Genomic DNA, 22,973 nt, shown 5'->3' with positions numbered 1-22,973 from the left:
GTATCACAATAACAACTGGAGAATTTGGTTTGTCAGAATCCTGTACTGCAAAATGAAGAACAACAGAAAAGCTGCCTGTTGAGCAAATAAATGCCAAATTAGTAACAGAATAATTATTAATGAATGTAATTCTCTATGTGGCTTAAGCATGAATGCACACTACAGTTGGATCACGTTAAACATTTTTGTTTAGATCGCTGTGAAGTCAGTGATTCGATGTAATCACCTGGGTTTCTTTAGATAGATTTTTATTAACTCTGCATTGTGTTTCAACTACAACCAAGTTGGAATTTATTCAGTTTAATTGAAATATGTTTTAAAGCTGACATATATTTGGATATAAATTGGGTCTGTTTTCCTCCTAAAGTGCCGTAAGATGACATTAGTTGTAAATTTTTCACTGTACAAATAAGCTGGAGTGAATCAGGACATTTATAACCACGAAATGCCACCAACAGTTGGAAAAACAACAGATTTCAACAATACCTAAGTGGAAATATGATGTTTCTGTCCTTTTGTTACGACTCATAATAACTAATCCCACTCAAATGAAGCTGGAAATAACCATAATGTCACCCCAATCACTCGTGTTCTTTTATTTTTTTTACCTCCTGATCGCAGCCGAATGGCCTGTCACTGAATTAGCCGTCTACCTGTATCATTACCATCCTCCCGTCTGGCCCATCTGGATAATTTTGTTTGCCACATCACTAACACCAGCAGTTAGACACATTGGCAACATTTTTCTTTTTGTGATGTTTCTTTTTTTTTTTTTTTTTCCTGCACTGCGACATTGCAGGACGTGATTGTGCAATCATCCCACTCCAGTGGAAATCAATGGCAGGTCCATTTTCTATTCCTGGCTACTAGAAATGGCCCTTTTTTTTGCCAGGAGAGAGAGAGAGAGAGAGGTGGGGAGAAAGGAGGAGAGACTGTCCGATGCTGGTTGGCATGGTAACCTGGCCAGGTGAAAGGGAGCCTGGGAGAAGAGGGAGGGAGTATACAGGGGGGTTGTCTCAGGGGAGTAACCTATCAGCAGCCAGCCTATCCCCCACAATCCCTTGCAGGCTTAAGCGTATCATCACTGCCCTCTGGGTTGCTGTGGAGGAACAGGGCTCTCCTCACCTCCACATAAAAGACACTTTGTGCTGCGCAGCAAACATGCGCTGCACGCTCGGCTGTTTCTTCTTCACTTCCCAAACAGCCAAACTGCTGATGTGTCGCTCTGCAGCACAACGCTGAAGGACATTCACCGCTCTCCAGATGTGTGTGTCAACATGAACACACCAGCCCACGAGGATCCAGGTGATGATAAACATTAATTAACATTCAGTTAAGATATATATCCACATACATTAATATATAAATATATGTTGATTTCGACTGTTGGTGTGGCGCCGTCCTACATCACAGCTCTTCCTTTCGTTTTCACTTTTCGCAATAATTCTGCAGCATATTAAAGAAATAAATCAGCACAACAATCACAGGGTCCAGCCGCTGACTCAAGGCTGCCTCAGCTGCTCGTGCACACACAGAGCACACACACTCTGTTGAATTTACATGCACACACACAGAGCACACACACTCTGCTGAATTTACATGCACACACACAGAGCACACACACTCTGCTGAATTTACATGCACACACACAGAGAGCGCTTCCCAGAGGCCTCGCCATGTTCCACACACTCTTGATTGTTGAGTCTTTCTTTTCTGCTCTTCATGGACGTCATTTTGGAGACGTGTTCAGTTGAAACCGAGGGTTTCTCAATGATGCCAGTGTCACAATTTTAATCGAGGTTGGAGAGTTTTGAGCAGCTGCTTTTAGGAATTATAAAATAAAACATCTTAGAACCCTTGATTTTCTTCTACTAAGAATATATGTAATAAATACTAATGTAAATATCCACTGGTCCATTAACCTTGTATATGTCTTTGTTGAAATGCATTGGCAGTATCTGCGTTCCCGTTGTGCACTTGTACTTGTGCAATTTCATGTTGGAAATATAAATTTGCTTAGTGGAAACATGGTGATTTAAAACAAAAAAAAACTCTTATTTTTCCATAAAAAGTTTTTGCTCTAGGATGAGGTATGTTTTCAGCTGTATTTCACATTGGAAACACTTTTATTCACATCAAGAGTCGTGATCAACAACCAGATGTTGGTACTGCCGCATTGTGCCATTTTACACCACAGACAAGTAACTACGTTACATTCAGTTATGAAAATGCTGCATGTGTCAAAAAACACTTAAAACAAATTTGAGTCTGCTTCAAAACTCTATAACAGTGAAAGTGAGGGGAGGATTAGGGGATGTCGGAGCAATCTGCCCTTTTCTAACTGATTGGATGAAATCATGAATATCTCAGCAGTTCATTAGAGCCTAAGACAAAAGTAAAATTGACACAAGTTCATGTTTTCATCTTGTAGAGGATTTAAGAACCGCTCTTAATATTCGGGCTAACCACAGTTAGCGATACGAGTTGATATTAACGTGTTTCTATGTTTAGAAACACGTTGATATCAAAAAATTGTACAAATTTATTAGTGGTAACTGATTTAATGAGGGGGAAAAAAACATTTATAAATTGTGGCAGCCATGTTGAATTGTGAGGCTGGAGTTTGATACGTACCAGTAGTACTGCTTCTGCTACTTCCACTTTTCAGCTTCTATTTAATTTTTTCTTCTACAATCTGACCGTTTCCTGTTATGTCACACATCGGGACTGTACCTTGACAGACGGGATATTCCCTTTTAATCCCCAAAGTGTCAGAAACGTGTGAAGTTCGCCCTCCGCACATCCTCTACAGACCTAATGGCTGGAAAACGTATCAACCTCCCGTATCGCTGTCCCCGTATTTTGTCACCTAGCGGAGTACACCGCTCTGCCAGAGGTGTCAACAAATAACCGAGCCTCTTTCAGGGCGGGATCAAAGGAGCCGCGTTCGCTAAAACGAAAATGTTTACATAAAACCCAGGCAGCTGTTTCTTCCCCGCCGCTCGTCCCAAATGTGTCTCACAAAAAATTCATACTTGTCATGCAAAATAAATCAGCGTTCGTTTCCGTAGCCGAGCCCCAAATGGCGGCGGAGTGAATAAGAGATGAGGCTTAAATGTTTGCAACCTCTTGCCTGACACTTTCCATCACATCATCGGAGTTATGCTTTGTGTGCTCGTGTGTGTGTGTGTGTGTGTGTGTGTGTGTGTGTGTGTGTGTGTGCGTGTGTGTGTGCGTGTGTGGGTGTGAGGCCCAGACTGAATGTGTGCGAGAGCGTCTGGGAGTACAGGCTTGTTATTCACTCCGCTGTGGGTGTAATGAGCCATGCATGTCGTTATTGTGCGTTAAGTGTGGTGTCTTCAGAGGGTTGTTGCAGCCTCCCTGCACCATTAAGGAGCCTCTGATACAAGATGCGCAGTGGGGCCACATGCTTCCTTAAAGTCAGCATTAAAGCCAAACCTCATGTGTGCTTACAGCTCATTAACTATGCACAGGACTTTCAGAAAGTGAGCTGTTTCTGACCGCCTGCGAGCGAGGAAAAAAAAAGGATCTGGAACCAATCCTGACTGACTCGCCTGTTTTGTCTCCTCAGTTCCTGCCATGATCACGTCCTACCCAAACACCACGCTGGCCACGCAGGGAGAGGAGAAGAAGATGAGCTGCACTGCCCACGGCGAGAAGCCCATCATGGTGCGCTGGGAGAAAGAGGAGCGCATCATCAACCCGGAGACCAGCCGCTACGTCGTTTCCGTTAAGGAGGTGGGCGACGAAGTCATCTCCACCCTGCAGGTGAGGACAGAGCGGCTCCCAGGTGAAGAAATGATGCTGATATAATGATGGTGACACATATATAGATGGAGATATAGCTACATGCAGAGAGACGTATGGTTGGCTTTAGCATCAAGAAAGTTACTGGAAGAGAAGAAAGCAACCAAACTTTCATGCATTTGAATGTTTTAAACCTGAAGGCAAAAGTTAAGTTGTTGATTTTGAAATTAAAAATCTAATCTGGGTGAACTTCAGTCCATTTGTCATTGCTACCGTTTTTCTTTATTATCCTCATCTCACGTAAAAAGAATTTGTAAAACACAATAAACACATTCATCTGAGTGTTGCTCAAGTATAATAATGTTACATAAATACATGAGAGTATTCCACATTCAGCTGATAACAAACAGGAGCTGCTAACGAGACAGAACAATAAACTGGATTTATTTTTTTACAAATATATTAAATAAACTAATCACAGTTAAGCTTCCATGGTTTTACAAATAGGGAGAGGGTGAAAAAGCCTTTTTTTTGGGGGGGGGTTCTTATAAAAACTGTTTGTACACCATCCACCTCCCAGCTGATGGCCGTCATAACGCCTCCTTCTGCATCCACCAGATCATGCCTACAGTGAGGGAGGACTCAGGCTTCTTCTCCTGCCATGCCATCAACTCCTTTGGTGAAGACAGAGGAATCATTCAGCTCACAGTGCAAGGTAGAACCGACCCGCCGAGAACCTGCTCCGGTCAGATCCATAACTGAGGCGTTGCTTAGAGTAAACGACTTCCTGCTTCACAGAGCCGCCGGATCCTCCCGAGGTGGAGATCAGAGAAGTGAAGGACAGAACCATTGCTCTGCGATGGACCATGGGGTTCGACGGCAACAGTCCCATCACAGGCTTCGACATCGAGAGCAAAAACAAATCAGGTGCAAAACCCAGTCCCCGGAGTCGTAAGGTTCTGGGTCGGTGCTGGGATTTAACGGGACTTACTTTAATCTGGCCCCAATAAAAACCTCCGTGTTTCCCCGCTCAGCCTCCTGGGACACGGCTCAGAAGACCAAAGACGTCTCGCCTCAGCTGAACCAGGCGACCATCATCGACCTCCACCCCTCTTCGACTTACAACATCCGCATGTTCGCCAAGAACCTCATCGGGAAGAGCGAGGCCAGCAACGAGCTCACCATCACCACAGACGAAGCAGGTGAGTCGGAGCGGACGGCATCTGTATGTAAAATCACAGAGCAAACCCAAACCTCCACCACTCTGCTCCTTCAAACTAGCAGCAGCACCAGCTAGCAAACACCTGGTGGAACTGCGCAAATGCGGGGCTCAACATATGAACGATTTCTCAGTGCAATAATAAATATTTGTAAACATTTAATAGAGGGATGTTGAAGTTACTACTTGGAGGCGGGAGCATCGGACGATGCAGGAGCTTCTTAAAGAGACAGAGTCTCAAAATTTCAATTCAATTTTGCAAATTTAATTTAAGTCATATTTGATATACGGCATTTTTGTAACAAGTGAAGATGACATAATTACTTGATTGATACTACAGAAGACATAATACTTTAAGTAACTCATAGGCTTGGTCTTCTTTATTAAAATGTAATTATTATCAACTATAATCACACAAATAAATTAGGTTTCAGAAATGAGAAGGTGTCGTTAACCCAACTGAGAACGTTTCCAACGCGGAGCCCCGTTGGCTCTGTTGCATGACTGAACACACGCTGACCCGGCGCTAAAAGCAGAACTTTTCAATTAGCGGCCTCAGTAGTAAATGTCACACCACGGTCGACACATTGAGGCTGGACGTCTTTTTGCAAGTCATCTCCGTTCTCCTTCGTCTCACCCCTCTCTGGGCGCTGCAGGGCACTTCTCCTCACCCCCAGGATGTACCAGCAAGTCCAAGCGTCCCATCTGTTCACACACTCAGCCTTCATACTCTGTGTTTTTTTTTCTTCTATATCTGAATGGTGCGGATGATGTGATCGCAGCTCCCGATGGACCTCCTCAAGACGTGCAGCTGGAAGCCCTCTCCTCTCAGAGCATCCGGGTCACATGGAGGGTAAGTCCGACGATGTTTCTACCAGACGCTGAGGATGCTAACGGCTGACTTTGAGAACAGACAACATGTCCCATCAAGTGTTTGCGGAAACTAGCAGAGGATTTGTTACGTCACTGAGGAAGAATGTTGGTGTTTCCTTCTGTGAAGAATTGTTTCAACTGAGATCCATTGGTGGGTTTTCCATCATGAATGCCCTGTTTATGGTCATATTAGTCAGAAATAACTACAGACTTTGACTAGGACGTTCAACTTTCTTCCCTTTTTTTTCCTGTTTTAACCATTCAGAGATGGATTTGCTGGTGTTCTTTGGGTCACTGTAATTCTGCAAAACTAACAGCTGGTTGGATTAAAGAACTCATGAACTTTCGCTTTTAGGATTTTCTGCTGGAGAACAAAATTCACTGTTCCACAATTTACGCCAGCAGCCCAAAACCAGCATACTGCCAGCACTAAAGTTTGACGTTTCTGACATGTTGTGGTAATTTTCTCCAGATGTAACAGGACATTCGCCTTCCCAGAGTTTTTTAGTTTTGTCCCAAAGTTCATGGAAATCAAGATGATTTAGTTGTTTGTTTTTAAGGACAGGAAATCACCTGGTTACTTTTGTTTAATTACTTACATCGATTTTAAGGCGTTCAACATTTTTTATCACGTTTAATCACTTTTTATATATATATATATATATATATATATATATATATATATATATATATATATATATATATATATATATATATATATATATATATATATACTTGAATCAAGTCCCACCACCAGTTTTTATTTTTTTGAATTATTTTTCAAATGTGAGACAAGCTGTTAGTCGACCGCAGGTTTTAGTTTTAAATGTTTTTCTGGGGTTGGTTTTTAACCTCCAGGATGATGTTTTTGGTGCAGGTCGGCCATTTTCTTTTTTTTTTTCTATTTGTGGATAACGGTTCTCACTATGGTTCACTGGAGTTTAAAAGTCTTCAAATTGGTTTTGTAACTCGGCTTGAAGTGGGCGAACACAGGCACTGCTTGGTTGTGCATGTTTGTTTTTTTCTTCTAACAAATGTATCGTGAAAATAAAACACAGCTGGGTGACGAACTGGGTGGATTTCTTCTCCAGGATTTAAATAAATACAAAGTTTTTAAAGTACACACAAGAAAACGTAGAGAAAATACTAGTTTGTGGGGATCTGGGTTGTTGTGTGAAAAACAAGCTTTCAAATCAACTTATGTGATTTGTGTGCCAGCCGCCCAAGAAGCACCTGCAGAACGGGGCGATCCGCGGCTACCAGGTGGGCTACCGGGAGTACAGCTCCGGCGGGAACTACCAGTTCAGCGTGATCAGCGTGGAGACGACCGGGGACAACGCCGAGAGCCTGGTCCTGGACAACCTGAAGAAGTTCACCCAGTACGGAGTGGTGGTCCAGGCCAGCAACAGCGCCGGGACCGGGCCGTCTTCCACTGAGGTGGCTGCTACCACTCTGGAGGACGGTAGGAAAACATTTTCTTTTCAGACCAGATGAAATGTTTCGATTGTTTAAAAAGTGGGATAGAAAACAGTCCTTGTTTTAGGATACAGTTATTATATATTTATAATATTTATAATATTTATTATACAGCGTTAGATGGTTGTCCTTTAGAAGCCTGAGAACCTGTTGTCCTTACAGCTCCGGCATGTAATTTTTACAAGAATAGACTTTTTACATATTTGTTAAAACTGTCACAATGTAATATGAGACGGATTATCTGTGAAAAGATGTAGCTCCTCAAACTCCTACCTGAGCTGCTGCTGCTGTCTGAAGAAGCACACGGCTCCCAACCAATCAGAGCCAGGAGGAGGGGTCTAAGCACTGTCAATCAAGCTTGTGTACGCGAAGCTTAGTGTGGTAATGGCAGAGAGACGGTTCACAATTCCAGGAAAACTGTTTATCTGCTGCAGTCAGCGGTCATGCTAACTAGCCTTAGCATTCACGACAGGCTCCGTTGTGGGTTGCTAGTTGTAGAGTGGCAGAGAGAAAGGGGGAGGCTGTGAGCAGCGCATACCAGAGAGTTATTGACAGCACTAAGAACCTCCTCCTGGCTCTGATTGGTTGCTTCTGACAGAGCGGTGTATTTCTTTAGATGAGATTATCTGTTCATAATGACAGTTTAACAAATATGTTTAAAAAAAACATTGAAAAAATTATAAACCGCTGTTTTAAATCTTTCAAAAATAATTGATCTCCAAACTTGTCAAGAACTGGATATGATCAAAACAATTTTCAAACTTTCCCAGACTTTTTTAAGCTATTCAAAGAAACATCCTAGTTTGCCAAGCATTTGTTTAACACAGCTGATAAATGTAGGGCAGGAGGCTTCGATGTGTGAGTATCTGTCTCCATCTAGTGGCCGCTGGAAGGTACTGCCATGCATTTCTGCCCTCTAAACCCGTCCTGCTTCTCCTCGCTCAGTGCCGAGCCGTCCTCCTGAGAACGTCCAGGCCGTGGCCACGACTCCAGAGGTCATCTCCCTGTCCTGGCTGACTCCTCCCAAAGACGCCCTGAACGGCAACCTGCTGGGCTTCAGGGTCATCTATTGGGCCAACCTGCCTGACGGAGGTACGCAGTCACACTTTGGCTTTAAAAAGAAACAAACACACACACACACACACGAACACGGTACAGCTCTGAGAAAATATTTTTAAAACTGTGAACAAAAGTGGCTTAATTTCTTGACTCAGTTGGACGGTGTGTGTGAGATGTCCTCTGCTGGATGTCAGACAGCATGGCATGGTGCTGTCACATGCTGCGTTTGTGCTGGTGGGATTGGTTGTGACAGTGTGATTACCTTTGGCCCCTGCACTGTCACATCATGTTGGCCCGCCTGAACAACAGGAACGCTTTGGACTTGACAGCCAGAACCGGCTTGCATAGTAACAGCGGGGGAACGCTCACATTATAATGTTTTTAGATGATTGTCTGACTGTTGAATGCAAATGAAACTCAGTAACAAGACATTTGGTATATTCTGTGGATGTACAACAAACAAAACTCTGAAAAGGATCACCTTAGTCACTTGAGGATAAAATCACAGATACGACCAATTTATTGCATTTATCAGATGAGCGTCTGAAAGCATGTCTACTTTCAGATTGAGTAGAAGAAACAGTTTCGGAATCACTTAATGTTATCAGAAGTCCTTGCAATTCAGCTGTAATTAACTTTTGAAAGGCGAGGACGCTACATGTTGTAGAAACATAAAGCGACAACATGTAGTTTTAGAGTGGTGGGTACTTGAAGTGACACTGAAAGACAGAAAGTAGCTGGAGAACAACAGAGACATGACAGACGTGTTGCTGGGCCAGTGGTGGTTGCCAATATTGGTGTATTCCTGATTTCTGGGTCAGGATATAGTTTTGGCTGAGACACAGAGTTTCTTACTGCCCTCTGTTTCTCCTTTGCCTCTTCAGAGCTCGGGGAGATCAGGAACGTCACGACCTCTAAACCCTCGCTGGAGCTGGATGGACTGGAGAAATACACCAACTACAGCATCCAGGTGTTGGCCTTCACCCGAGCAGGAGACGGCGTCCGCAGTGAGCAGATTTACACCCGCACCAAGGAGGACGGTAGGAAGACGAACACACCTTTTTACAAGAAAAATAGATAAACAAAGGCGGCTGTTGTCTTGCAAATACAGTGAGGTTTCATAAATGAACTGTAAGGCAACAGTTTCTTAATGTTTTATTCAATTTCCTATGAAATTCTAACACTGAATATGTGAGAAAGTTTCTAAAACTTCACTCGCTTGTTTTGATTAAGGAGACTTGAGTCGGTTGATTCCTCTCTGGATGTTTATCAGGAACACAGAGGCAGGTAGTCCAAGTTCAAACAGTGACCGATGGCCGGCTGGAAAAGGCAGTTTTCTAACTTTCACGTCTTAGTAAAATGACACCAAACAAGATGAAAATGTTAGTTTCTCTGATGCGTATCATAACCAATGGCAGGACATAATCGGTGAGCGTCTACTCCATTGACATACATATTGTACATTATCAGTGTATATTCATAATATGTTTCGTTATGGATATACATTGTCTGGACACTGTTTAGGATCTTCTCTGTGTGCTGCTGGTGTGTTACAGCAGAGACAGAGAAGCTGGCCAGTTATCTGTCTGATCTCACACCACTGGTTTGGGTCTTAAACTGGCACTCACAAGTGTATTCATATCCTTCTGTAAGAAAACTGATCATTTTTCTACTTCATCGTATGTTTAGCTGGAGTTTTAGATTTCCTGTATTCAGTTTCTGTGCACCTTTGATCTGATAAAGGCTATTTTTTTCTACATTTTTCTTCAAGAACTAGAATATAAAACGATACGAGAAGGATTACTAAAGATGTTGTTTTTATAGTCACCCTGCGTCTTAATTTAGCATTATCCTAGCTAGCGCTGCAGGTTGTAAAAAACAAAAAATAGCCATCTGCGCCTGCGTGTTCTGGAGAATGTCGAACCTCCCTTTATCTCTGAGGTTGCCAAGATTTCCAGATTTGGGGTTTTTCACGACAGACAGAGGCTAAAAGCTCAACAGGATGTAAAAGGAGCTCAAGTTGACGTCCCTGTTATCTGCTGACAGCGATGCTATATCAACATGACGGAAACGCAGACATGTCTCAACATGTTGCATGAGATAGTTTCCACTCATATAGCTTCTTGCATCTCTCGACTTCCTCTGACTGAAAAAAACAAACCTTGTGTGATCTTTTCTCAATAGTAACTTCTGCAGCAAAGACAGTTGTTGTCTCAGGGTTCTAGTAGTACTATGGTGCGTTCACTTATTGAAAAAAGACTGCATGTTTTTCGGTTTCTATCTGGCCGGTCACTCATCTGGCCTCTTTAAGCGTCTCTACTGTAACCGATCTCCTTCTGCTTTCAGTTCCTGGTCCTCCAGCTGGTGTGAAAGCTGCAGCTTCATCCAACTCGGTGGTGTTTGTGTCCTGGCTCCCTCCTCTCAAAGTGAACGGCATCATCAGGAAGTACACAGTTTTCTGCTCCAATCCACACCCTACGGTAAAACCAATTCCAGCAACTTTCCTGTTCCGTCCTGCTGAGCAAATGGGATTTGCACCAGGTTCAGCATGCTTTAAATCCTTGTTTTTTTTTTCCCCTCACCTTCCTCCTGCAGGTGAGCAGTGAATTCGAAGCAGCTCCAGATGTTTTCTTCTACCGCATCCCTAACCTGAGCAGGAACCGACAGTACAGCATCTGGGTGGTGGCCGTCACGGCCGCAGGCCGCGGAAATGCCAGCGAGATCATCACCATCAAGCCCATGGCTGAAGGTCAGTACCAAACACATGCACATTTCCTTATCGGAGCCCACAGTTCAACTCAAAGGTGATCCATTAAGGCAGACTGAGGTGGATGGAAGTAGAAATCTCCTTTTTGTTTCTTCAGTTGAATGTGAATAAGCCTGCAATCATGTACGGTACTTGCTTGTGGTGTCTGGAACCTGCAGCTCCGCATTCTGCCTGATCGATGTTGTCTCCACTGTTAACATACTGAGCTTTGACTCGGTTGGCCGAAGGGTCACAAAATGCGACTGATGCTAACCCAGGATGATGCTGTGATGTCACAAGCCTGCGTGTTTGTATTTGCAGCTCCGGCTCGAATCCTGACCTTCAACAGGACAGTCACGACTCCCTGGATGAGGGACATTGTCCTCCCCTGCAAGGCGGTCGGTGATCCGTCCCCAACCATCAAGTGGCTGAAGGAGATGTGAGTGCAAATAAGAACAAAAGAAAAAACGATTTCAGGTTTTAATGCATTGTACCATTCATGTTCCTAGAACTTTTCATGTTTGTGATGTTTAAACTTCAATGTGAGCCACTGGGAGTTAAAGGGTAAAAATCCATTTCTGTTCAGAGGTGCTACCTTTAAACAAATTTGTGATGAAGATAAAAACAAGGTTAGGTGTTATATGTCTGAAAATGTATCAATTATGGGAAAACTACAACTTCACCAAGAGATGGCCGCCAAACTAAGCTGTCAAGTTGAGCAATGTGACAGAAAAATAACTCTGGACAGTCCATCTCCGTTGCCAAACATGGCAACCTTAACAACATGGAAACGCTTCGTCAGATACAGGATGTGTTGTACGTACCGACACACGGATGTACAACCAACCAATTACCATTTAGCAAGGCACTGTAGACGTCCAAGACACTGGTTTGTAGTTGGTGAATGCATTTAACGTTGATAGTTTCCGAATGTTAACTGTGAATATCTGTCTGCGTTCCAGCAATGGAACCCCTGCTCCTGTTGTGATAGACAGCCGGCGGAGCGTCCATGGAAACGGCAGCCTTGTTATTCGCACAGTGAAAGCGGAGGATTCTGGGAATTACACCTGTGTGGCCAGTAATAGCTTTGGTTCAGACAAGATCGTCCTCAATCTGCAGGTTCAAGGTGCGCTTCACTAACCGGAGCCGAAAACATTGACGGGTCACTTGTCTGAAAACATCCATGAAAGTCTGACTGCGTTGTGGTTCCTCTAGTTCCACCCGACCAGCCTCGCCTCACCGTCACCAAGACAACCACAACCTCCATCACCCTCTCTTGGATCCCAGGAGACAACGGCGGCAGCTCCATTCGAGGTCAGACGCGGTTCGGCGTTCCCGTTCCGTAGAACCGAGCTCAGCAGCTGACCGTTGTTGTTCCCGCCCGGCTCTTTTCAGGCTACATCCTGCAGTACTCGGAGGACAACAGCGAACAGTGGGGTAACTTCGCCATCAGTCCCAGTGAGCGATCCTATCGGCTGGAGAACCTCAAGTGCGGTACCTGGTACAAGTTCACCCTCACGGCCCAGAACGCAGTTGGTCCCGGTCGCATCAGTGAAATCATAGAAGCAAAGACCCACGGCAAAGGTACCCGCTTTGTTTTACTTCCTGTACTGTAGCAGGAATCTGCTTCGCCGCCGATTGGGATTGAGACCTATTAAGTGTTACCACTTGATTGAAACGGACTGTACTGATTTGGTATCGTAAGTCGATGGAAAATAGATTGAATTCACTGCTCTGAGCTTTTTCAACTACATTTTTAGATGGTTTGTTCTGGTTTTCATAGCTAAGAGTTGGATTAGATTCCTGGATATCAGGAGTCTGATCCACCCGATAGCTAGAGGATCAGCTAATTTACATTACGATACATTCATTGCTAATTTGCATTAGCAATGAATGTAAATGTGATTGATAAAGATTGTATTTAATGATCCGAACTGCAATTAATAGCATTATTTTATGAATAATAACTCAGTATCTTTTATATGTTGAAAACTTGGTGGCCTTGAAGTGTGATAAATTAACAGAACACATTTCCTCACCACTGCACCTACTGACCTTTGACCTTATGGATGTTGATGGATGGATGGATGGATGGATGGATGGATGGATGGATGGATGGATGGATGGATGGATGGATGGATGGATTCATTCCTTTTTTTCTTGGCCCCTACTGATGTGTTGTTGTACTTCAACACAAGTTTATGAGGCTCAGAAAGATTCAATAATAAACTCACAAACACATGAGACAGATGCAGCTTTATTGACAGTTTTTAGAGACATATCTGATGAAACACATTTCACTAAACTACGCTCCTTACCATTTTTGTAGTTTATTGAATTGCTATGCTAACGTTAGCATGCTAACTCCGTGTATGATTCATTAGAAATGCAGCTTGTACTATATTTTACTGAGTGAACTTTCAGTTCTTGATCTTTCAACAACCCTCCACCAAACAAGTTAGTGACAATAGATCCTTGTTGAGGACAGACGCAACATTTTATATATATATATTTTTTTCTTTGTTCGTTGTGTTTGAAAAAGAGCCTCAATACTCCAAGGAGCAGGAGCTTTTCACCAGCATCAACGCCACTCGCGTCAAGCTCAACCTCAACGGCTGGAACAACGGCGGGTGTCCGATCACCTCCTTCACCCTGGAGTACCGGGCCGTCGACGCGCCCACCTGGACCACGGCGCAGCGCACGTCCCTCACGAAGAGCTACATTCTGTACGACCTGCAGGAGGCCACCTGGTACGAGCTGCAGATGAAAGTCTCCAACAGCGCCGGCTACGCTGAGAAGAGAGTCAAGTTTGCAACGCTCAGCTACGATGGCAGTACGTCGTTTTTGGTGTTTGCAAAAATTAAATTCAAAGCTTATCCTTAACGCCGCACCGCGACCTGTCCACAGGTACCATCGCCCCTCTGGTGAAAGCGCCCAATGTGAGCGAGGACACGTCTGGGGGAGGCGAAGGCTTGAAGATGATGGTGACCATTTCCTGCGTGTTGGTGGGGATCGTGGTGATCTTCATCGGGCTGCTGGTGCTGAGGAGGAGGAGGAGGGAGCAGAGGCTCAAGAGGCTGAGAGGTGAGACGGACTAACGCTCAGGTCCCTCGCTGCTCGTTTGTTTGCTGCAGTTTCAAACACATGAAAAACGATTCTTCTTGTTTTCCAGACGCAAAAAGTTTGGCTGAAATGCTCATGAGGTGAGTGTTGAACGTCATCGTCTTTCGATAAAATTCGTCTGAAATAAGATGTTTCCATGCACGGGACAGAAAGACGTAGCTGTTGCTGTCTCACTCTGATGTTAGACTAAACATTTTCTGGACCGGGTCAGGTAGGATCGACAGGATTATCTCCATTCCCGAAACGCCAATTTCAAGGTGTTAAATTAGAAAGTGAAATTTCTCTTGAGTCATATTTGATACATTTAGCATTTTCATCACAACTGAAGGTAACACAGTTACTTGATTGTGCTACGACATGACACAATCTGCAAACATTACAGGCTGTGTCTTTCTATTGAGAACGAAATAAATCACGCTCTTCACATGTTGCCGTTTCCGTTTGTTCTTGTGTCCCTCAGTAAAAACACGCGTCCGACAGAACCGATTAACAAACAGCAACAGACGCTGCGCATGCACATCGACATCCCCAGAGCCCAGCTCCTCATCGAGGAGAGGGACACCATGGAGACCGTTGGTACGCGTCTCCCTGTGCGGCTGCTTTACTATCCACAAAACTCTGTTTCGGCCCTCACCTCGTGTTTTTATGTCCCACAGACGACAGATCCACTGTGCTGCTGACGGACAACGACTTCGGAGAGACGCAGAAGCAAAAGTCGTCCACAGTCACCCACACCGTCCACTACCAGTCTCTCTCCCAAGCCACTGGTCCACTGGTAGATGTATCGGATGCTAGGCCAGGAACCAGTAAGTCCAGTACGGAATCTTTTTTTTTAACATCATTTCACGTAAACACCGCCGGCTTTGTTGTTTTGCGCTGTAACTTTTCCTCTTTGTTTTTTTGAATTCATGTTTTTTGTTTGTCCGACGTTAGCTAGGTACTTAGGGTAATACTTTTACTCAAATAGTTGTCCTGTATTGTTTATTGTTTGGAGTCTGGTTCCTTTGAGTGTGAATGCTCCTCCTTAGTATGTGGCTTTAGTGAAGTATCTCAGAAGAGAGACACTAAAATCTTATAGAATTATCTAAAATGATACAGAGAAAAACTCATTTTTAGCATCTTTCTGCCATTGAAAATATTTAATCATTTTTTTATAAAATAAATTATCTTAAAAAAGAAGTTCAGGAACCCTTACCTTGGAAAAAGAACAGAAATTTCCTCACCGAGGAAACAATCTGCACCAACCTGCAGCTTTAGTCGCACTTTCAGCCGTCCACAATTACACTTAATAACTATTTCAAAAAGGTAAAGAACCACCTAATATTTGTGAATGTGGATAAATATAGACAAATGCAGGCTTCAGCAGTTTTTTTTCCATTGAATAATAATACCAAATTTCAACACAAAAAGTGCCTGTTGTCTATTTTTATGCCCAGTTTTCTTGTCGTTAGGTTGGAAACTTTTTGCTTTTTCTTTGCAGAGTTTTCCACAATTATTAACATCCCACAGAAGAACATTTATTTACTCTCTTTTTGCAACCTTTCTTTTTTATTATCACTTTAAAACCACAACTGTGGAAATAAAATTGCGGTTGATCAAATATGACAAACTTCCTGGATTACTAATCAAATCTTTTTCTTTTTTTTTCAAACGGTGACTTAATATTTGTGACCCAACGAGTTTCATTTAACTGGACCGAAGGTGAAATTGTCAAGGTTACAGAGCCTTGATGAAAAGGTGAGGCTGTGAGAAGAAATGTCTCGGCTAGGACAGATGATTTCTGTAGCAGAGCTGGAATAGTTAGATCAACCACCTGAGTGGTCAGTTCAAGTAAACAATAGTTTGTCACTGGTGCCAGGCGTCCAACAGTCAGCAATAACTGTGAGTAACACACAGTTTGACTTTCCTGCTCTTGTACTACCTTTTGTTTTGTTATTTTAACACTTAAAGGTACCTGAATAATTGTTTTCTTCACCTGCCTGTCCGTCTTTAACAAGAGACCGTCCATGTTTTTTTTTTGCTCAACATGGACGGTCTTACACTGTTTGCTCTCCCCCAGCAGTGTGTTATTTTACACCAACTGTCCCTTTATTGTTTGTTGAATTTTAACCTCTTCTGTTTGCTGCATGTTGGGGGGGGGGGGAATCTCCTTGTAACACACTTACAACATAGTAGTGTTGGAGTTTATAAGTTCCTTATGCTTTGGTTTTTAACCGCATTTTATTTTTCCTGAGCTGAACAAAGACATGATAATGGATTTATACTAGAAACAAAAAGAAAAAACTTGGTAAGATGCTGTGTTTTATTAAATTGAAACACTTCAAAAGCTACATACAAAATCCCCAGACGTGACAGGAGCTGATGTTTGAATTGGTTATTTAATTTCTTAATATTGTCACCTTCCCAAAGTAATGACCTAAGACTTTTTCTCTTTGCCAAATGTGATTGTTTTGTTTTGTTTTTTTTGCTTAAGTCACCTTTTGGCAACAACAATGGGGTGATTTTTTTTTTTTTTTTTTTGCTAATATCACTTTTCGATAAAAGTGACTTGGGCCATTATTTTAGGAAGGTGGCGAGATCCTAAGTCAGACTCTGATTGAAGCTGGGCTCTCCTCCTTGTCCTCAGACCCGACCGCCCGCCGTACAGCCAAAGCCGGCCCAGCCGCCCGCAACCGCTACGCCAGCCAGTGGACTCTGAACCGCCCCCACCCCCCTGTCTCCTCCCACACGCTCAGCACCGACTGGCGGCTGCCGACGCCCAGGGTCGCAGGTTCTGTTGACAAGGAGAGCGACAGCTACAGCGTCAGCCCATCTCAGGACACAGGTGAGCTTCAAGTTGACCGCTGGAGCTGCTTTCTAACATCAAACGCGTACCGTCGGATCCGTCTGTGACCGAGCTCTGAGGTTCCTTGTTCTGCCACTAACTCTCGGCACTAATCCTCCCACTAACTCCACGCCGTGTCCAGACCGAGCGCGGAGCAGCATGGTGTCTACAGAGAGCGCCTCCTCCACCTACGAGGAGCTGGCCCGGGCCTACGAGCACGCCAAGATGGAGGAGCAGCTGCGCCACGCCAAGTTCACCATCACTGAGTGCTTCATCTCCGACACTTCCTCGGAGCAGATGACGGCCGGCACCAACGACTACACCGACAGCCTGACGTCCAGCACGCCGTCCGAGTCGGGCATCTGCCGCTTCACTGCTTCCCCGCCCAAGCCTCAGGACGTCAGCCGGGTCATGAACATGGCCGTGCCCAAGGCCCACAGACCGGGTGAGGCCACGGCGCTCCGCTTAGCGCAGCCTGAAAGGCCGCAGTGTGTCAGAGCTTCCTTACAGCTTAATAACCTCTAATACAGACATGTTCTACTAACACTAACTTTAAGAAATATCGCTGTTTATGGATTTAGAAAGTATCGCAGAATGCAGTCGAGGTTAATTTCTTAATATGTCGTTATCAAGTAAGCTTTCAGGATTCAATCTTGTCTGTTTAATGGGACAGCGCTTTCTAAAGCCAACTTTTCTGAACTTTACGTCATGTTATAATGATATTCCCTCATCAAAAACATACCTGGAGTGTTGCCTTGATTCGATCGCGCATGTTTGATAAATCCTTGAATCTCCCATGGCAACCGTTTGGGTTTGTAAAATGCTCTTGGGAGCCAAGCACCACCTTCCTCGCTCAGCTCCTCCAGACTAGCCAGCAGCAATTAGCAAACACCTGGTGGAACTGAGTCGCTGGTAGAAAGGTTGTTAAAGGGTTAATGGAGGAGCTGGCTGTCGATCACTCTTCTGTTTGCATCGGTAAAAAACGTCTGTCTTTTCATCTGTTAGGAAAATTAATATTAAGGAAACATTGGAGGCAAAATCAAATCAGAGACAGATGCCCCCAAACGTTTGTTTCAAGAATTTTCTTGAACAAGAGGAAAACGAGAGTTCAAGACATCAGATGTCTAACTAACACAGGAAATGCTCTCACATTTTAGGTGGGGGTCTAAATAACACGTCCATATATCTGGGACAAGTCTTGTCTCATTATAGGAAATGAACCAGTTGCACTTTTAGGATGATATTTTTATCATCCTAAAACCGTACTGCTGTGGAAATATAAATAAAAGGGACTCAAGCACACAGCAAGAACTTAATGATGCAAATGATTGAGTTAATGAATCAAGTAAATGGATATACAAGTACTTAAGTGTGAAGCTAAACACTAGATGATTAAAACAGAAATAATAATGCTATGATTATAAAATGATTATGTTTTTCCAACATCATTCTAACCCTTTCATGCATGAATTATGATCCTTTGTGTCAGGATTTTTTTCAAAAAAAAAAAAAAATTTAAGGCATAAAAAAAGTAGGAAAATTTTGTAGTAAAAACAAACATTTTTTTTATTTTATTTTTTATAGGTGTTCAATTGTAATTTTCTCCAAATACAAAGTTATTTGAAAAATACATCAGTAGTATCGTTCTTTAGGGGTTATCTGATGTCACATTATTTGTTTTACAGTAGAAGGAGGGACCGGGTCGGTTGCCATGCTTTTTGTCTGTCGGCCATATTGGATTTAACAAAAATAATTTCTTGCATTTGCAGCTGATGGCCAGCAGTTGATGGTGTATTTTATGATGCATTAGTGTCCACTTAAAACATAAAAATCCACAAGAACATGGCTTTCTGACAGCTGTCCACTGTAGTGACCACTATGCATGAAAGGGCTAAGCTAACTGTGTTGTGTCTGTGTTGTCCTGCAGGGGGCGAGCTGGTTCACCTTCCTCCGTACCTGCGCATGGACTTCCTGTTGAACCGGGGCATGTCCTGCTCGGGCTCCTCCAGGGGGACAGCAGGCGGCGAGAGAGCCGCCATGGGCCAGACCTGCCTGGAGCCCCAGAAAAGCCGCTCGCTAAAGCGGCCGTCCCGCATGGCGCCGCCCACGCCCACGGAGGCCCCTCAGGCCAGCAGAGACCCGGCGGCCCAGTGGCAGCCCGGCTCGGCGGCCACGCTGCCCCACAGGGAGGGCTCGGAGCTGGCTCAGGCCGCCAAGCTCAGCACCTCACAGGAGTCCCTGCTGGACTCCAGAGGACATATGAAACAGAGCAGCAACCCCTACGCAAAGTCCTACACGCTGGTATAACAGCAGGGGCGCCTGGGGCGGGACCAGAACTCACTCTAACGCTGGACTTAACACTCAAGTGCAGTAAACTGACTCTCACCACGCAGTTCTGTATATACGTGCCCTCCCTTCATGGCTGGGGGGGGGTCACTTTTACTAATCTCCTTTTATTGATTTTAGAGTTTTCTTTAACAGTTTATTTGTATTTTTATTTTCTTTCACCTTGGGAGGAAAAATTCACCCATCCGGATCGACTCCAGGAGGAGCTTTGCCAAACTAATTGAGCAACAAGGGAGCATTATTTATTCTTGGTAATTCTTTATTATTAATCAGTGATTATTAATTAATTGCCAGCTATTAACGATCATTAATTACCAAGTACCAAATGATCTATTGTCAGCATTACTGCTCTATGTTTTTATAAGATCCAAGACATTGTTCATTCCTCTTTTTTTTTTAAGTTTCCTGCAGTGGAAGATGACGATTTGGAGTCATTTTTTTCCTACGGAACGGTTTATTTTTCCCCTCTCTCCCTCGAGACGCCGAACGAAAACCTCGGAGGGAACAGGGGCGGCGGAGGAGAAACCTTGGAATGAAAAGCAATTGACACCAGTCCAAACTTTTCAGCTGCTCTCAAATTGTTACTTTTTTTGAAGAGAAAAGAAAAGAAAAAAAAAATCTATTTCCTATGGATGCATGGGGACTGACCAACTAAAAAGACAATGATTACGGACGCGGCTGGGTTGTCCAGTCAGGCGTTTTGTCACACTATGAAATGATCCAATGTGAAGATTTATTATTCTTATTACTATAAATATATATATAAAAAGAGAAATCACTTTTATTTGTGGATATTACAGGGAAGAATTTGATTTGGTTAATAAAGTCCTTAGTCATGTTTGCACATATCTTGTTTTAATTAGGAAATGGAGTCTCTGTTAATCTTTCTCTGTGTCCCATTCTTGATGGTGCAATATGATAAAAAGATAAGACAAGTATATGAAAACTATTGATCTATACTGTACTGTAATGATGAGAAATAACTATGTTGTGAGTATAAATGCAGGGCTGGACGCTCTCCGGCTCTTGTCTTCAGGTGTAGTTTGCCACTGCTTGTTCGCCCGGGTGGTAAATGATGTTAGCTAGAACAGGGAGGCTTTAGAGAACTGAGGGTTTGCACTTCAAGTGTGTCCAGATAGATCCCCCCCCCTTGACCCCTGACCCCCTGACCCTCTCCTTACAGTGCACTAGGTAGAGTCGTCGTGGCTCTCTCTCCTCTCAGTAGATTTTACCGTTGCTGCGTTGGCAGCGATGCTCCTCGACAGGGAAGATAAGACATGTGAGACAATCCAGCAGAAATCCCCAACGTCAAACCAAACTTCTAATGTCTATGGGAAAAAACAAAATAAAATAAATGAAAATAAAGATAAGAAAAAAAAAAAAGAATAATGTGGATATACATAAAGAAGCTGTTTTTAATTCCTGTCTGCCCTGGCCCACTTCTGTTCGTTTGTTTTTTGTTTTTTTTTTAGTCTGAAGGGACGAGAGTTTGATACAAAACGCTGTGAGGTCATGCTGTCGGTTTCTACGATTAGTTTCTATTATTAACTGTCTTCATTCTGATTATACATTTTAACAAAATACGAAAAAAAAAAATGTCACTTTTTTTTTTTTTTTAACATTGGTGTTCACCATGGTGGCACTGGAATAAAGAGAAACTAACACAAAGGTTCAAATTTGACTAATAAAATGGCTGTTCCCCAAAGTGTCCCGCGCAGGTTTGACATGACACCCCATGAAACTACAAGACGCTAAACATTTGCATACACTTCATAAGAAAACACGTCTCCATTATTTCCTTCCTGTCAGGCATTAAAGTGAATGAAGATGTTTTGTACTTTAGTTCAAGTAGGACTATCACAATCTTTCCTATTGGTATAGTATTTTTCGGACTAGAAGCGGCTACTTTTTTTCCCCACTCTTTGAACCATGTGGCTTTCCTGTGGATTTTTCTTCAACCACCAGGGGGCGCTTTAGCAGCAAGTGAATCGTTGGAAGTCAAAATTGGAAATCAAAGAAGAAAGTGCTGATTTTCATTTAGAACAAGCACATGCTAGCAGCAGGCACATCCACCCGCTCATCATGGAAACAACACGAAGAAAAAGATGCCGCTTTTAAGTTGAAGGCTATCAATCTGGCAGTACAGGAAGGAAATGGAGCCGCTGTACGTAAACTCGGCATGAACGAATCCATGGTTCGGCTTGGAGACGGAGGGCTGCGTCCGGCGGAGATACCAGCGCCTTAAAGCCCGGTGCGGCTTATATATGTATGTTTCCAGTTTTTTTTTTTTTTTTTTTTTTCAAAAATATTTGTAGGTGCGGCTTATAGTCTGGAAAATACCGTACATGTCCTCAATATTTATCAGAATTTTCTTTTAAACTTTGTGACTGGAGTCAGACAAATTGGGTTTCCTTCCACAACAGTTTCCTGGAATTTTGGCCCATTCCTCTAGACAGAGCTGGTGTAACCGAGTCGAGTGTTGAGACCATCTTGGTTGAACACATTTCACATTTTAAGCTCATCCCATTAACTTTCTGAAAGATTAAGATGGGGGTTTTGTGATTGTCACTCCAAAACATTTACTTTGTTGTCCTAAAACTACTTTGTAACCAATTTCGTGGCATGTTTAGGGTCATTGCTCATTTGGAAGATCCATGCGTGCCCAAGCTTTAACTTCCTGTTTGGTGCATTGAGATGTTTGCTTCAGTATTACCAAATGATGTTCTTTCACCAATTCCACCAACAGCAAAACACACACAACATGATGCTGCCAACCCTGTATTTCATATTTCTGAAGGAGTTTTAAGTTTTGAAGGTCCACCTTTTTCCTCCAGGTGTAACAACTGTCATTATGGAGAAACATCTTCAGTTTCACCAAGCCACAGGTCACATCTTTAAAAAAGTCTTCGTGTATTTGCAAACTACATAGCTATATCATTATCAGTGTTTTTAAGGCGAGGTTTTAACAATCAGAAATCATTTTCCTTTTCTAAATCTAATCTGAAGGGTCTAAAACAAGCCAGGTTGAGTCTGATTTAATGTGAGGCAGTGAGGGATATACTTTTTTTTTATTGAGTATATGAATATGTGGTTTCATCTGTAGTTTTGGAAATTAAGCTACATGTTGTTATCTGAAACGCAGCTGGCTGAAACTGTTTTGGCAAAAACCTGGAGATAACACACCTGCTGGTTGCTTATTATTGTTCTCCAGTCCTGTAGATGGCGCTGTTGTACAATAATCAAGCTGCCCATCGAGCTGGCGTGGTCACATGAACCAGACGCATTTTATAAATAATCAGCTATTTACAATAAGAGAGGGAAAATACATGGCGATGCAGCAGCTGTTATTCATATTTATGCTGCTGTGCATGTGCTGATTCTTCAGGCATAGACCCAGCTGCTAGTCTTAAGCACGTTGTCATGACAGCAGTTTGGAGAAAACTGTTGTGATGTGCAGAAACTAGCTGTTGAGCGAGCTAAGTACCACAGTAATGGTTGTACTAAAATTAGATGTTTTACCTGAGAAAATTAGAGAAGCA

The 22,973-nt window shown here is 43.2% G+C and overlaps 1 protein-coding gene across 1 annotated transcript in view; it reads left to right on the top strand.

The window, feature by feature from the left end:
- The window catches only part of dscama (Down syndrome cell adhesion molecule a), a 101,636-nt gene extending 80,497 nt beyond the window's left edge, over positions 1 to 21,139 (top strand). The window contains exons 12-33 of the mRNA XM_015001131.2: positions 3,593 to 3,789; positions 4,387 to 4,483; positions 4,567 to 4,695; positions 4,803 to 4,970; positions 5,770 to 5,840; positions 7,079 to 7,322; positions 8,282 to 8,428; positions 9,280 to 9,435; positions 10,742 to 10,875; positions 10,991 to 11,144; positions 11,463 to 11,580; positions 12,104 to 12,267; positions 12,357 to 12,455; positions 12,537 to 12,725; positions 13,684 to 13,974; positions 14,049 to 14,225; positions 14,314 to 14,344; positions 14,725 to 14,840; positions 14,921 to 15,079; positions 16,891 to 17,088; positions 17,231 to 17,533; positions 19,016 to 21,139. Of these exons, the coding sequence (XP_014856617.2) occupies positions 3,593 to 3,789; positions 4,387 to 4,483; positions 4,567 to 4,695; positions 4,803 to 4,970; positions 5,770 to 5,840; positions 7,079 to 7,322; positions 8,282 to 8,428; positions 9,280 to 9,435; positions 10,742 to 10,875; positions 10,991 to 11,144; positions 11,463 to 11,580; positions 12,104 to 12,267; positions 12,357 to 12,455; positions 12,537 to 12,725; positions 13,684 to 13,974; positions 14,049 to 14,225; positions 14,314 to 14,344; positions 14,725 to 14,840; positions 14,921 to 15,079; positions 16,891 to 17,088; positions 17,231 to 17,533; positions 19,016 to 19,395 (3,722 nt within the window). The 3' untranslated portion in view covers positions 19,396 to 21,139. The remainder of the gene's footprint in view (positions 1 to 3,592; positions 3,790 to 4,386; positions 4,484 to 4,566; positions 4,696 to 4,802; positions 4,971 to 5,769; positions 5,841 to 7,078; positions 7,323 to 8,281; positions 8,429 to 9,279; positions 9,436 to 10,741; positions 10,876 to 10,990; positions 11,145 to 11,462; positions 11,581 to 12,103; positions 12,268 to 12,356; positions 12,456 to 12,536; positions 12,726 to 13,683; positions 13,975 to 14,048; positions 14,226 to 14,313; positions 14,345 to 14,724; positions 14,841 to 14,920; positions 15,080 to 16,890; positions 17,089 to 17,230; positions 17,534 to 19,015) is intronic.
- Positions 21,140 to 22,973: the final 1,834 nt, after the last annotated feature.

Source organism: Poecilia mexicana, unplaced genomic scaffold (genome assembly GCF_051168715.1).
Source record: "Poecilia mexicana isolate PSO_F unplaced genomic scaffold, ASM5116871v1 scaffold_14, whole genome shotgun sequence".
Lineage (NCBI taxonomy): Eukaryota > Metazoa > Chordata > Actinopteri > Cyprinodontiformes > Poeciliidae > Poecilia > Poecilia mexicana.
Note: the sequence above shows the minus strand (reverse complement) of the source record. Positions and strands in the feature narration are given on the sequence as shown.